Consider the following 16,618-nt stretch of genomic DNA (forward strand, 5'->3'; position numbering starts at 1 on the left):
TGTTTACGTGTTGCAATTAGCCACACCATACTGACTACGCTGTGCTTCATACCACGAGAAACATAGACATGACAGTTCTGTTCTCAAAATAATGGATTTGAAAATAAACCATTATGCAGTAATTACAAATTGTTGCTTTGTTTTTCATTTACTGATGGTGTCCTCCTCTGCCAAAAAATTTACAGATGAATATTTCCATAATATGTACAACATGCATGTCCTTTCTTACTGAAAATTGTAAAGCTACCATTATTAATTTCACAGTATGTTGCTGAAGAAATGGTATACAATCTGTTACATTTGTCATTGGAAGGGCATTATTTCTTAATTTAAATTGATAAGTCTTGTTTTTCAGACATTTTTATTCAAAACTCACACAAAAAAATTCTTAAATAATTTAAAGTGAAACAAACTGTTCTTCAGTTTGGTCCCTTGATTTATTAAGAACCATGAGATATATTAAACATCACAAAGGTTTAAATATGCCGTCTTTTACATCTTTTACATGAAAAATAATGTTTGTTTCATAATAAGGAACAGCAAAATAAAATTAGCACAGAAATCTTGTCACAAGATAGCAGCTGACTGAAACAACATGCAAATGTTGGAAGATACACCAGATTTCAGAACACTTCATTCCGTCATTACTATTAGAAAGAAAAAATATTGGGACAAAACCATTCTTAAGTATTAGGCAAGATAGGCACCAAAATCCTTAGGACAATGAAGACCAAACACTTGAGTTTTCTGTTCTTCAGATATGGAATTTGGCAGAGGATTACTACAAAGTCATTTTAATTTCAGAGTTTCAGTTTACTGCAATCTCATTAACAGACATTTTATTTTTTATTTACATTTATTTTAATTTTTGGTTGTTCTTTACTTTATACAAAAAGATTTAAAAATTACACTAGAACAAAATTTCTTCAAAACTGAGTATCCAAAGAACACATAAATAATGTTTTGCACATCAAAAAACTATTTGTTGTCTAAGAGCTGACCACATTACTTGCTAGCACTTTTCTTCTTATTAGCAGAAAAGACCATAGTTACACGCATAAAAATGAAGTGGTACCTTGAACTTTACAGAGGATAAATGTGCTGAGATTTATAACTTTAATTAAAAAAAGTCATTTATTAATTAAAAAACACAGAAAACTGTAAATAGGAGAAAAGTTCTTCAGTATGGAACAAGCTGAGGAACATATAAGCAATATTTGGCAAATCAAGAAAGTCATTTGGTTTTTATGAGCTGTCCACATTATTGGCAGAGCACTTTTCCACACGTACATGTCACACCTGTGTACCCTGAACTGCACAACTTGTTCTCCTTGTAGTTTCAGGGAAGAACTTCCAGTTAGGACGTTCCAATCTCTGTGCATCACTATGAGCTCGATCTGAAAACAAGAAAAGATATAGCACTCATTTTTTCTGTTTTTGTGGCATTGATCTACTATTTAATAAAATAAATAGTATTGTTGTTGAATTTTGTCACATTCGACCACAGCCTAATGTCCATGTAGTGAAAATCAACAACAATGCGAATGTTAGTCATTAAAGCAAGAAGTTTGTTTGATAAAAAATATATTGTTTGTATTTAAAAATGCTAAAAATTAAGAGAGAAACATAGTAACGTAAAATAAAATTTATATGCATCAAGCTATTGTGGGAACTCTGCCACAGTGATAAATTTTATGGTTGAAGACAACTATATTAAAATGGAAATAAGGTAATGGTTGTAATCATCAAGTATTTGTCACATAGAAAGCATTTATCATTTTCTTCAAACTTAATACATTGATTGTGCAGAATTGTACTGATCACAGTTTGCAACTACATTGGATGTACATTTACCTCTAAATTTCATCAGCTGTGGAGATTCCAAAATGTCAGAGTTACATTCTGTGGCAGTCCTTGTACGGTGAGGTAACTGAGTGTGCCTGAATGATGCTATTGATGTTAGTACTGAACGAGCACTGGAAACAGTCTGTGTTGGATTTCTTTCAGGGAGACGGAGTCTATCATGTGGTTCAGAACCTGTAAAATAGATAATGTACTATTAAATTTAGTAGATATTGAAAATTTCCAAAGTAATTACTACTACAGAGGAAAATTCTATAGTGATTGTTTTAGCCTATGTTAATTTTGTGTAAATTAAATTAGTCATGAGCTAAAAGTGACATAACCCTCTCTTTCCATTGAGAAGCATCACAAGTAAGGTATATCAGGTAAACAAAATAATGTCTGTAAGTGATGAGAACTCATTGTGATGTAGTTTATAGCAATATCAATAAAGAAACTAAATCAGATATTCATATCTGAAAGTTAGAGAGAGAGGACAATCCTAGAGCACAGAAGAGAAGACTGGAAAAGAAGAAGTCACTCAGAACACTGACAAGCGATCTAGACCTGATTCAAAGGCAGCAAACCCTTATCTTTTGTCTTCTTGTAATGAGAAATATACACTGGTGTCCAAAATTAAAGCAACAAATGGAAATTTTGCAAGGTTGCATTTATTTTTCCACAAGACAGTATTAATAGGTGATAGTAAAGTAGAACCAATGTAAAGAATACAGAATGCAAACAAGTGCAACCTGTGTAATGTGTTCATTTTTTCCAACTTAATGGATTTGCTCACACATTCTGACAATTGGTTAATGTGTTCAGTATGGGATGTGACCACCTCTGGCAGCAGTAAGGGCCTGACAATAATGTGGCATGTTGTAAATGATGTCATCAGTCTTATGATGAAGCAATAATGCCCTTTCTTCCTGCAGAGCTGCTCGCTTCTTGGAGAGTGGTTGGTGGATGCTGAGGTGATGCAAGATGTCTCCCTAGTGCATCCCAGACATGCTCTATGGGATTCAAATCGGGAGAGTGAACAGACCACGTCATGCTTGCAGTATCTTCTCTTTTCAAGAAAACATCAACCACATGTGCTCTATGATGTCGAACGTAAATAGTAAGTCTAGGCCCACGGCACCTCGCAACAATGACAAATGAGGTCCCATGATCTCTTCACAATAACGGACAGCAGTTAAACCTTGCCAATTCACCTGTACAATTTTATGAAGAGGGACATGAGTGGTACACATAACCCCTGTCCACACTATTAGGGATCCTCCTTGATATCAATCTCTTTCCACAACATTTGTGTCCCAAAATCATGTTCCCCATTCCCTCGAATGCGAATCCATTGAGAACCACTCTCCAGACTAAATCAGGATTCATCAGTGAAAACAAGACTGGCCTGCTGTTTGACCATCCCAGGCGGCATGTTGATGTGTCCATAGACAGTCCATTCAGTGAAGATATGTCAGAGGTAGACACACAGCAGAGCACTGCTGAAGCCTTCTGCACACCATTTGCCTCCATAGCTCAAATGCTAGTTGCTATGCAATGCAAGATGGTACTGTCATGCCCTTAAACCAAATAATGGTCTTCTCTTCTGAAATCAAACAAAGGGAAATCCAGAATGGAATGTAACAATATCAGAGAAGGAAAGTTGCAACTCACCATATAGCGGAGATGCTGAGACGCGATAGGCACAACAAAAAGATTCACACAATTATAGGTCTTTGCCATTAAGGCCTTTGTCTGCAATAGACACATATACACATACGCACACACACACTCACACAAACGCAACTTCCACACACATATGCAGTCTCAGACACCTGAAACCAGTAGTCTGAGACTGCAGACGTGTGTGCAAGTTGCATTTGTGTGAGTGTGTGTGTGCGCGCGAGTGTGTATGTGTGTCTATTGCTGACAAAGGCCTTAGTGGCTGAAAGCCATAATTGTGTGAATCTTTTTGTTGTGCCTATCGCGACTCAGCATCCCCGCTACATGGTGAGTGGCAACTTTCCTTCTGTAATATTGTTACATTCCTCTCTTCTGAAGTCACATTTCAGCCCTACCCTGGTCTTCAGGATACAGTTTCAGTCTGTGTAAACGGTTGCCACATCTGAGAAGCAACAGAACAATTCACATTAAGCCATCAGGCCAAATCAGTTTGCGACTGTACGGCTTCTTTTCTTTCTATGGCCCTCCACTGTAGAGAGTCTGGTAGGTATCTTCTCTGTGCCATACTGCACCACATATGACTGTGTACACAGCGATTGTGGATGTCAGACTACCCGGCAAACACTCCTCATTTTGTAGATGCCCTGATGCCATTGTCGGCATGGTTGTCCACTGACTGGAATGCCATCTTCTGTGCAGAACATGATTGTACAGACACCTGGTTGACAGTTTGTATGATTATATTGTGAATTAGACACAAAATAGGGAAATAGCACATTGTTGCTTTAATTTTGGACACCAATATAGTAAAAATCTTGAGCAGCTACCTTATTTTACATTTCTCATCATGCTCCTGTATCATACAGGATTGTTTAAGATATTTCTTTAAGAACTACCATGGCCTACATTGCATGTGACAGAATAATTATAAATGAAAAAAGCCTTCTGTAGCTTCTGCAGGCACATGCTGTATTTATTTTCTCCTTTATCTCTGAAGTTTTATATCAGATGAGTTTACCATTTTTTACTTGATGCCAACGTCAAGGCCCTTCCACTTCTGGCCATATTAACAGATTTTACCACTTTTCACATACTTTGAAATGTAGTGTATGCAATAAAATATATTTACCTGAAGACATGAAGAACACATCACTGTTGAGACGATAGCTTGTAGGTCTGCCCCTGAAGGTCGAAGCAACTGATGGAGGATTTTCCGATTGTATGTCACAGCTATTGATGTCAATATCTGTTAACACTGGTAAAAAATTCTGGTTTTATTTGTGTGCAAGTAGCGTTACACATGTAATAAATTCTTGTTCCTACAACTCAGACCTATATTTCATATGAATGTTTAAAACTGATGACTGTTTCAAATGACATGATATGGTACAGACAAATTTAAGGGTAGAGGATAATGCTCAAATCACTTACATGAAAGTCTATTTTCCCTGTCAAAGTGCTTACGTAGGAACCATCTTTCATCATCGTCTGTGTCTGTACACTCTGTTCTTCGGCGTTCTTCAGTTCGGAGATGCTGGTGACGATGATGTTGTGCCAGATCAGGAACACTGTCTGATAGCTGTTGCTCAAGGTGACCTGCACAAAAATTAATGTTTGAGTTAAAAATGTATACAGTAGTTTATTGTATCTACTATATCCAGCATGTATTGATACAACTGATCTACAAGAACTGATTCATACTCAACATGAGAATACTTCCCAGAAGAACATGTGATTTCATATGAGCTGTTTATTTTTTAGATTTCTTTAGTGTAAATCACTTTCAGTCTAGTGGCACTCAATCTGGAGATGGCAGATATAAACTCTACTGCTATAATATTTGCTCATCACCAGTATTTGAGGATCAAATACTCAAGAGACAGTTGGTTACAATTCTTGATCACTGGACTGAATATCAAACCTCTCCACAAACTCTTGTGGAGGGAGAGCATGTGCTGTTGACAGCAATCTATCTGTCTGATTAGAGCTTTAAACTTGGGACTAACTGAGAGGAGTAGGGTGTGTATTGATCCTGAATTTCATCCTCTCCCTTCCTTTACTTCCATGCTAATCCATAACAACACGAACTCAGATCTATAATGTACATGCACTAAACAATCATCCACAGTGTTAAGAAATGCCTGTGAGATATGACCCTACAGAAAAGGATTGAAACCATATCTTAGTGTACATAAACCCTTCAGATGAATGGCTAGGTGGGTCAGCTGAGAAAGTTGTCCAAGTTGATTGTGAATCATTGTGTAGAAACCAGATTTGCCCTACCCCTCCAACTCAGTCCAAGACACAGTGGCTGTACAACTTCTCACTTTTAGGGGTTTAATGATGTAGCATGAATCTGAAGACGTAACGACAATTATCTGTGCTTACCAGAGTTCCTGGTTAACAACCAGTCTTGCAAAGGTGTTCCACGGTGAGGAGTTGGCGATGGCCAGCCTGGGTTGTGAGATCGTCGTAGAGCACGACGCCGCTCCTTGCTTGCCAGTGTACATTCCTGAAATTACAGACAAACACCAGTCAGTTGGTTACATTGCAGTACTGTAAATGAATTCCCTACAATAAATTAAAAACAGTGAGCACTCCTGAATTAAGGCACCTGTCTTCAGTTCTGACAGATTTGTCTGAGCTATCAAGGTTAGTCAGTGCTGTTACCTCACAACATTCTATCTTATGATGGGAAGTGTGTTTAAATATAAGCTTGTAAGCTTCTAAAATTGTATTTCATCACATCAATAACATTACAAATTCAACTTATGTGAACACTAATGTCTACTTTCCTGTCAGTATAGAGGTCACTGGGGATACATTACAACCACACTCCAGAGTGAAAATTGCATAGTAAAATACTGTGTTAAACATCGTGAAGGATAATTTCTAGTGCAATCTACTTCCGAATAGCAATTTTTGACCAACCCACTTGATCTTCCAACCTTGGTTATGTATCACACAGATCTGAGTCTGTTACTCCATTTCCAACTGAAGTACAAGTGTGCAGGTTCCCCACAACAAATTTCTTTTGTTTATGTTACTATTGGGCGTTAATATGCAGAAATTTTCCAGGAATTCCACTTTGTTTGAATTGACATGAAAGTGTTGGGGGGAGATGATTGAACAGTTGATGTGAATGTCAACTGTAGTTTGGATGACTATAAAAAATCAAATAAAATCATACTGAGATTGACATGTATACTATCTGATCAAAAGTATCCAGCCACCTCAAAATGGGGAATCGACCACTAGACGCCACAAGAGGCCAGTATAAAGGATATTTTTTTTTGGCTGGTGGGGGGGGGGGGGGGGGTACTGTGTCGTCAGCGGTGAAGCAAAGAGCAGAATGGGCTGGTCAGGAGAGATCAATGATTTAGAATGGGAACTGGTCCTTGGATGTCACCTGAGCAACAAACCCATAAGAAGGACATTAAGCTGGGCCCAAATTTGTAACGTTCAAGTCGATTGCTGGAGATGTGACTGTGCAGTGGAAACACAAAGGAACAACCACGGCTAAACCAAGACCGCACAGACCACAGAAATGGTGTACATAACTGTTAAATGGAATTGAACGAAATCAATCGACATGTTTGACAGAAAATTGTATCATGCTTCAAGTCTAAATATTTGTTAATCTTCGTGCATAGTTCTGTAGTTCTAATTGTCAAAGAGGTTTACTAAATTGTAATTTGCCATGACTAAACTCAGACTAGCAAACCACGAGTTTCCTCGCTCTCGATTTGTATATTATTAGCGTACTTGCTGCCTGGGAGCTGTTTAGGTTACTGCGGCTCCCGTAGTAGCAGTCGATGCACGCTCCAGTTGTTGTGCAGTTGCGTGCAGCTCCTGCTGTTACGGCCTGATTCCGGCCCTACCCTAAATTGTTCCGCGGAAATTTGTTTCCAGTTAAAATATTTGACGTTCAAACACACTCTTGCTACGAAAAATAATAATTAACTGTAATCCTCTAAAAATTATTTTCATCTCTTTTCGCTACAAGTGTCTCCTGCCTGGTGTTTGGTTTTCTGTACAATAATAGGTCTACTAACGTTTGTCGTTATTCTCCAGCTTAATTAGACAGGTAGCACACAGGAAACGTTGTCCTGAAATGCTCGGTCTGTGCTGCAAACATCTCGTATTTATTTGTTTCTGCTACCGACGAGTGATTTTTTATTTTTATTTTTTTATATTTTTTATTTATTTATTTTTTTCAATCTACCTTATGCTGTAATACTTTGCTTTTCGCTCAGGTCTTTGTCAAATGTGGGTTGGTCTGTGAGCGCGTGTAGATGGCTCAGCGTTATCGTGAAGCTGAAAGACCCGGATTCTATTCCCAGTCTGACACATACGTACTTATTATCCATTCCAGTACAAACGTGTCGGCATATGTGAAATAACCTACCTTTAACCGTTGCAAATTTGGCCCCAACTTAATGTCCTTCTACAGCGAAATACTGATAACGAGGACGTGGATGACAGACGAAATGCTCATAGATCCAATATCGTGCTCAAAAGCTTCTAGTATGTCTATATGTGTGCGTCCAAAAAGTTTGGGGCTCCAGTGATAGTGACTTTTGTTCATACTCTTATTTCCGATCCAAACAAAAGAATCTGAATGAGTCAGCAAAAATTTCTTATAATAACAGGCAGACTTCATTGAAGGTCACAGATAAACGTGATCGAAAACTATTAAATTAGCTCCATAAATATGACTGGAAAGATTTGCGTCCCAGCCAGAGGCTACATGATACTATACCTACTTTCTACACCACTGTTCTTAATGACACTTGCGTCAAATATGTATATATAGACGCCGAAAGCTCTCAGAGACTTTGCTGATAACTAACCTACGTAATCCTGAGAGACATTTTTTACCTCAGTAAACGTTCTCCTTCATGAGGAGTTTTCCTTTTAAGATTACGGAATAGATCGGGTGGGCTTCCTGTGTGCTTCATAAATAAACAAAATGATTTTTGTCACTGATGGAGGCATTATATGATGCAGAGGATCGTTTAAAATGCTGGCAGGAAATAAGATTTGAATATAATGCTTTCAATCCGCAGTCAAGCGCGTCATATTTCGTCTGTAAAGAAGACGTTATGTTCCAGGTCTCTTTATTCTTTCCTGCTCTTCGATGGATGATGTCTGCGTGTGTGATGTATCATAACGCTTTTCATCACGAACTTCAATTTACTTTTAATTAGTAACTTATTCCCTGGGTGTGAAGATAGCTGAAAATACAGACTTGTTTACGATTGTTTACAGACAGCTGCAAACGACTATTACGCACGTCGCATGGATAATTTATTACCATCTTTTTTTCAAGGTGAAACCCGCGGTTTACAAAATTTTAATGCAAAGCACATAAATAGTCACACACGTTAATGCTAGCGCGCTTTCTAAGTAAATGCCGTATCCGACAGGGCCATAAATCTGCGACTTTCGCTAAATAAAGCTATCTGTAGTTTACGCTTTTAGATTCTGCTTTACGACATACACAGAACATGTTCCTTCCACTCGTTTCTGTTCTGTGAAATTTTCTTTGTTATAGATTTCACATCAAATTTTGCTCTTATGTGCGCGTTCCTGATTTTATCTGCTCTGCTACACATTTTTACTGATCTGAGTAGCATCTTTTCTAATGTTTCCGATTGTCTAAGATCCTTAATTCTTGGAGCGCAAGTCTGATCCATCCAACGAGGTGGAAACTATCATTAGTTCATAAACTGTCTTCTGCTACTATAGGGGTTCTTGCAGTTGTCCTTGCGCTCTTTTGAATGTTACACGGACAACGGTACATCATCGTACCAAACATTTGGCCCAACTAAGTGAAAATTCTGACTGATTAATGAACAGTGATGCTGTGTGCTAAATGCAATTGGGATACATATGGGCCATCACCATTGATTACGAAATACAAATTACAGTCATAACGAATCTTGTCCAACCAATCAACTTATACAATGAAAGACTCGTTTTACAGAGCTCATTGGTCTTGTGCGGGATAGATGCTCACGTATAGTATCAGCCTTGTCACTGGAGCAAGTTTTTTTATTGTTTTTTATGATTTTTCATTCCACCTCTGAAGGAGATAGTGGGTTGCAGGAGATCACAGCACTGTCAGCCAGTAGCTGTAATCTACGCTGTTGTGTCACCATTTACTTACGACAGTTGGGTGTTTATTTAATTTTTTTAGAATTTTTAATTGCATGCAGATGAGTAGTTGAGAGGAAGATGTTGCTCATTAAATTTCCTTCATTCCAGATCCCTGAAATCGCCTTACAGCTGGGGGAAAAAATTCTAAGTCGAAAAAAACTCCAGTTGGGATTGGTTGCCTGTTGTTCAGCTTATATATTTTCATATTTTCTCAGTGATATAATGTTATATCGTGATCTTGAAATTCTGTTGATGTAGAAAATTTCCGTTTAATTCTGTAAAAGATGACAAACTTGAAAATCTAGTCGATGTAGATAATATTGCCTTCTTCTATAGGAATTGATTGAAGTAATTTTCGTCAATAACTTGTTCTTTCTACGCACTCGACAAAAGTTTAGAATATCGTAGAATTACTGCAATTACTTCTTACAGTACATCCTTTGAGATTTGTACAATACCTTATTAATAAAATAACGTAATTCCTCTTGAAAACAAAATCGATTTTGGTTAGCTATAAAAATCATTACAAAACAATGCAGACTCTTTCCGAAATGTACATCTTGAAAACAAAAACAGTGAAAATCCTTATCTCATGGTGACGATTATCAGTGTTTGGTAGTGAGTATATCCTCCGCGCGCACGGATGAGTTCTTCAACTCCACGAGCCATGCTCTGGATGAGATCCTCAAGTTTATCTTGGGTCATGAGGTCCACTGCTCTGTGGCAGCTTGAGCGAGGTCCCGAAGATTGTCTGGTGGATTCGGACGCTGCGCAATGGCCACCGTCAACAGGACCCATGCATGCTCAGTTGCACTTACGTCAGGGAGTGTGCTGGCCAACGCATTCGGTTGATGTCGCGTCTTTGAAGATACCGAGACACTGCTAGAGTATGGCGCGGTCTTGCACTGCCAGCGACTAGCATGAATCACCGACTTCACAATATCTGTAGCGCCTTACAATCGTTTGTAGAACCTCTTGAATGTATCGGGGACCGGTCAAACTGCCGTAGATGAGAATTAGAGGAGTCCGCCGTCCCACCATTATTGCCGCCCAGAACATTACATTTCCACTTGCAAACGGATGGATTTCCTGAACGTATCTGCGTTCCCGGTGTCGTATAGCACTTCTTGAAACCCTAACGCGTGTAGTGTCTGGTCGCAAACCAATCCTGGTCTCGTCAGCAAACATGATATAACTCCATTCTGCAACGGTCCCTCCGCAGCTCGTGGTCGTGCGGTAGCGTTCTCGCTTCCCACGCCCGGGTTCCCGGGTTCGATTCCCGACGGGGTCAGGGATTTTCTCTGCCTCGTGATGACTGGGTGTTGTGTGCTGTCCTTAGGTTAGTTAGGTTTAAGTAGTTCTAAGTTCTAGGGGACTGATGACCATAGAAGTTAAGTCCCATAGTGCTCAGAGCCATTTTTTGCAACGGTCCAACGTTGATGTGCAAGAGCCCAGGTCCTTTCGATTGCGTCGTTTCCGTTGATTCAGAGCAAAACTTCTCAATGATCATCTGGAATGACGACCACTCTGATGCAATCCTCTCGGCATTTTTTGGTCTGAGATACGAATCCCTATTGCCCAGGAGAAGTCATCTCCAATATTTCTGGCAGTTGATGTTGGATGCTGGGCACCTGCGAGCCGGCAGTTGGAGGAAATGATCCTGCATTGATGTTGTCATACGAGGACCACCACTGCAAGGTCTATAGTTCACATTCCCGTCTCTCTGTACTTTCTCCACGCCTTAGACACCCCACTATGAGTGACATGTAACCGATCGCTAACATCTTGCTGTGTATAACCTGCTGAAAGTAAAGCCACTATCCTGACTATCAAAGTGCTGCATGCCTCTACGTGGCATGTTACTGCAGTGCTGAACACAAACCGAATGAAGCTGTTGTCGATACTGGACTACTCGTGGTGTGCTGCTGTGGCAGTGGTATGTTTACATGACTCGGAAACGGCCCCAAAGCATGTCAGCAGTAAACACCATCCAGTATATGGGCTCTAACTCGATAATGCATGAAGTGCCTAGGTCAGTGCGACATCCAGTATCGTTGACTACTTTTTACGATAGTATTCCAAACTTTTGTTTATCAGTGTATATCAGGCTGCTACATCATCCCAAATCCTTGTCAGAGTTCTTGGCCTGTTGACAGTCTCATTGATTTCATCGTTTTCCAGAGGATTCTGCTGGAGTGAATTCGATACTGCACCAAGAACAGTGTACAGAGGAAATGCTTATTAGAATTTCGGAAAATTAAACGTTGTAGGATCGTGCTGCAAAAGTGATTTTGTAATTCCATTGTTTTATAGTCTGTTGAGCTCGAATCTGGTGATTTAATCTTTTCTTCTGTCTATCATGTTCTTGGTTTCAAGTGTTTTGTGTTTTGTGAAGGGAGTTTGTTGGGAACTCATAGTGTGAATCTCCAGCTACTCGAAGCATCGTCCAGTCAGCAGGTAGAATTTTTTTCGTTTGTTTAGATGACACAATCCAAGGTTGAGATCCACATTCGAGAATGAGTCGGACAAATATTTTCTATGTAAGAAGGGCAATTGGTTGCTCCACTCCACGTGTTAGTTATTTCATGAGACGTACTAAATTAAGTAGGCTTTCAGCTTCTTTAATCTTTTCAGACGTGTTTTTCTGCCAATTTAAGAGTTCATTTAGATAGAGTCCAAGATATTTGACGTTTGGTTGCGAAGTAATTTCTTGTCCCAGAAGATGAATGTTGAGGTTGTGGGGTCCTGTTGTTGGTGATCAGTAAGACTTCTATGTCTGAATAGTAAAAGTTGACTTTTGATTGGATTAGGTCAGATTCTCCATTTACTGAGCGAGATTTCAAGTCTGCTGATGTAGTTGTTGCTTTTTTTGTATTAAGGTTTTTGAATTTGATGAAAGGTTTCCTCTTGTGGGTGTTATTTTTGACAAGGGTAATAGCCGCTGTTTTTATGATAGTTGGCAGATGGTCACTGGAAATGCTATCCCATATTTCTACTTCTCTGCAGTTACTAGCAATTTGCGGTGTGCAAATAATGTGATCAACTATGGAGGTTCCAGTTGATTGATGAAAGTAGGTGAATTATTTTCTAAGAGGATCAGATTTTCGTTTAGAGTTGCAATGAGAAGGTCGCCATTTTTGTTGTTGATTTTGTCACCAAGAACAATGGATCTGGCATTAAGGTCCCCTAAGACGACTGCTGGGCCAAGTGTAGAGATATAATCAAAGAGATTTATTGGTAGTTCCTCAGTGAGAGATACATATACAGCTGCAAAGAAGGTCGGTTTCCTATATTTTCCTACTATTTTTAAGACAATAGCTTGATGGGTGTTCAGTTTTTCTGATAAATCAGATCATATAGGGGCAAGTTGTTTTGTATGAAAGATGGCGACCCCTCCTTCTGAACATCTTCCTCTGCCTGTTTTGGGTTTGTCTAACCTATGACATGGATAACTGAGAAGTCTTACGTTTCGGCAATTCCAATACTAATAATGTTTTCTTTTCGAACCAATTTTTCTAGGAACTCTCTTTCAGTACAGAAACCATTTTCGTTGACAAAGCATATAGCTGCAGTGTCTTTTCTGGACGTGAGTGTGAAAAGACTGCCAAATTTGCAGAGTGCGTAGCAGTAGGTTGGGATTGGGAAGATGAGTCAAGTGGGTTGCTGATGTAGATGTGCCTTTTGTTCCGGACATGCGTAATTTCCATAGCCTGCGGGAGGAACTTTCTGGAAACCGTTTTCATCGTTTCAGTAATAAGGGATCAACATACCGGGAGAATGTAGAGTAGTGCAGTGATGAATGCACGCATAAAGTTGAAGTTTGTGAACGTTCCTGCACTGAGTAAGTTGGTTCATCAGTGCATTTGATCTTCTCCGTTCTGTCGGCGGAGATGGGTTGCTTCGGCCTTTCTGAGCAATTTGAATCGGTAGCGAGAAGAGTACCACTGTTATTGCTGTATTTAAGTGTTTCCTTTTCACTCCAAAAGAAATGCAGACTATTTTATTTGGATCCATCTTTTAGTCTAAATGTTTGAAAGTTTTACAGTGTGTAGATTTGTCCTTTAGGTACAATATTTTCATTTCTCCACATAATTTCCATCCCTCTCAACTGCCTTACGCCATTTTGGAACCAGCGCCTGTATACCCGCACGGTAAAATTCTGGACCAACCTGTTGGAGCAACTGTTTGGCAGCGTGCACAAGGGAGTCATCATCTTCAAACCTTGTTCCACGAAGAGAGTCTTTCAGTTTCCCAAAGAGATGATAGTCACATGGAGCCAGGTCAGGACTGTAAGGCGGGTGCTTCAGCGTTGTCCATCCGAGTTTTGTGATCGCTTCCATGGTTTTTTTTTTTTTTTACTGACATGTGGCCGTGCATTGTCGTGCAACAGCAAAACATCCTGCTTTTGCCGATGTGGTCGAACACGACTCAGTCGAGCTTGAAGTTTCTTCAGAGTCGTCACATATGCGTCAGAATTTATGGTGGTTCCACTTGGGATGATGTCCACAAGCAAGAGTCCTTCGGAATTGGAAAACACCGTTTCCAGCAGAAGGTGTGGTTTTGAATTTTTTTTTTTTATTGAGTGAATTTGCATGATGCCACTCCATTGATTGCCTCTTTGTCTCTGGTGAAAAATGATGGAGCCATGTTTCATCACCTGTCACAATTCTTCCAAGAAATTCATCTCCACCATTTCGTACTGTTCCAAAAGTTCGCTGCATACCGTTTTTCTTGTTTCTTTGTGAGCCACTGTCAGCATCCTGGGAGCCCACCAGGGACCAACCTTTTTTAACGCCAACACTTTTAGTATTCTGCAAACACTTCCTTCCCCTATCCCAACGTAGCGTGACAATTCATTCACTGTGATGCGTCTGTCAGCAGTCACCAATTCGTTAACTCTCTGTACATTGTCTGGAGTGTGTGCAGTACGAGGCCTGCCACTGCGAGGACAATCCTCAATATTGCCGTGCCCGCTTTCATCACGTAACCTGCTTGCCCACCGACTAACTGTACTGCGATCGATAGCAGCATCTCCATACACCTTTTTCAACCTCTTGTGGATGTTTCCCACTGTCTCGTTTTCACAGCACAGGAATTCTATGACAGCACTTTGCTTCTGACGAACGTCAAGTGTAGCAGGCATCTTGAAGACATGCTGTGACGGCGCCACTCACGAGAACAGGTTGAACTAAGTTTGAAAACAAGCGGGAAGGAAGTATATACACACTGTAAAGCTTTCACACATGCAGAATGAAAACTGTATTTTTACAAAAATAGTGTGCATTTCTTTTGGAGTGATCCTCGTAGTTTGCAGTCGAAAATCAGGTTAGGTCCGTTACATTTCCATATTTGATGCATCGATACAGTTTTTGGAGGTAATCCGCTTCATACTTAAGATATTTCAATCGAGTAGCTCGCAACTGTGATCAGGTACTCTTTGAGCCTCGGGGAGCACCTGATGAAGACTGCGAGTTAGTCAATCGAAATATCGTGCAAGTACGACACGGAATATCAGCAGAAACCCGATTTTCAAAGATGGCAACACAATAACTCTTTTTCAGGAGATTTCAGTGTCACAACAACAACCTAAAACAGGTTTTAACTATCAGTACTTGGGGCCGGCGGCAGACTTGTCGCGCCTTTACTACCCCTGGTCTATTGGTGGCACATATCATACTAATTTATGTAGGCTACCAATTAGACTTCAAAAAGAATATAATAATTCCAATCCCAAAGAAAGCAGGTGTTGACAGATGTGAAAATTACAGAACTATCAGTTTAATAAGTCACAGCTGCAAATACTAACGCGAATTCTTTACAGACGAATGGAAAAACTGGTAGAAGCCAACCTCGGAGAAGATCAGTTTGGATTCCGTAGAAATGTTAGAACACGTTAGGCAATACCGACCTTACGACTTATCTTAGAAGCCAGATTAAGGAAAGGCAAACCTACGTTTCTAACATTTGTAGACTTAGAAAAAGCTTTTGACAATGTTGACTGGAATATTCTCTTTCACATTCTAAACGTGGCAGGGGTAATATACAGGGAGCGAAAGGCTATTTACTGTTTGTACAGAAACCAGATGGCAGTTATCAGAGTCGAGGGGCATGAAAGGGAAGCAGTGGTTGGGAAGGGAGTGAGACAGGGTTGTAGTCTCTCCCCGATGTTATTCAATCTGTATATTGAGCAAGCAGTAAAGGAAAAAAAAGAAAAATTCGGAGTAGGTATTAAAATCCATCTAGAAGAAATAAAAACTTTGAGGTTCGCCGATGACATTGTAATTCTGTCAGAGACAGCAAAGGAGTTGGAAGAGCAGTTGAACGGCATGGACAGTGTCTTGAAAGGAGGATATAATATGAACATCAACAAAAGCAAAACGAGGATAATGAGATGTAGTCGAATTAAGTCAGGTGATGCTGAGGGAATTAGATTAGGAAACGATACACTTAAAGTAGTAAAGGAGTTTTGCTATTTGGGGAGCAAAATAACTGATGATGGTCGAAGTAGAGAGGATATAAAATGTAGACTGGCAATGGCAAGGAAAGCGTTTCTGAAGAAGAGAAATTTGTTAACATGGAGTATAGATTTAAGTGTCAGGACGTCGTTTCTGAAAGTATTTGTGTGGAGTGTAGCCATGTATGGGAGTGAAACATGGACGATAAATAGTTTGGACAAGAAGAGAATAGAAACTTTCGAAATGTGGTGCTACAGAAGAATGCTGGAGTTTAGATGGGTAGATCACATAACTAATGAGGAGGTATTGAATAGAATTGGGGAGAAGAGGAGTTTGTGGCACAACTTGACACGAAGAAGGGACCGGTTGGCAGGACACGTTCTGAGGCATCAAGGGATCACCAATTTAGTCCTGGAGGGCAGCGTGGAGGGTAAAAATCGTAGAGGGAGACTAAGAGATGAATACACTAAGTAGAT

The 16,618-nt window shown here is 39.7% G+C and overlaps 1 protein-coding gene across 1 annotated transcript in view; it reads right to left on the minus strand.

Annotated features, from left to right (window-relative positions):
- Window positions 1-423: 423 nt before the first annotated feature.
- Window positions 424-16,618, minus strand: part of LOC124795355 — a 192,402-nt gene continuing 176,207 nt past the window's right edge. Inside the window, exons 4-8 of the mRNA XM_047259346.1 lie at window positions 5,914-6,037; window positions 4,957-5,121; window positions 4,655-4,780; window positions 1,855-2,037; window positions 424-1,397 (exon numbers count right to left, since the gene is read on the minus strand). Of these exons, the coding sequence (XP_047115302.1) occupies window positions 1,294-1,397; window positions 1,855-2,037; window positions 4,655-4,780; window positions 4,957-5,121; window positions 5,914-6,037 (702 nt within the window). The 3' untranslated portion in view covers window positions 424-1,293. The remainder of the gene's footprint in view (window positions 1,398-1,854; window positions 2,038-4,654; window positions 4,781-4,956; window positions 5,122-5,913; window positions 6,038-16,618) is intronic.

This window comes from Schistocerca piceifrons, chromosome 4, assembly GCF_021461385.2.
Source record: "Schistocerca piceifrons isolate TAMUIC-IGC-003096 chromosome 4, iqSchPice1.1, whole genome shotgun sequence".
NCBI lineage: Eukaryota > Metazoa > Arthropoda > Insecta > Orthoptera > Acrididae > Schistocerca > Schistocerca piceifrons.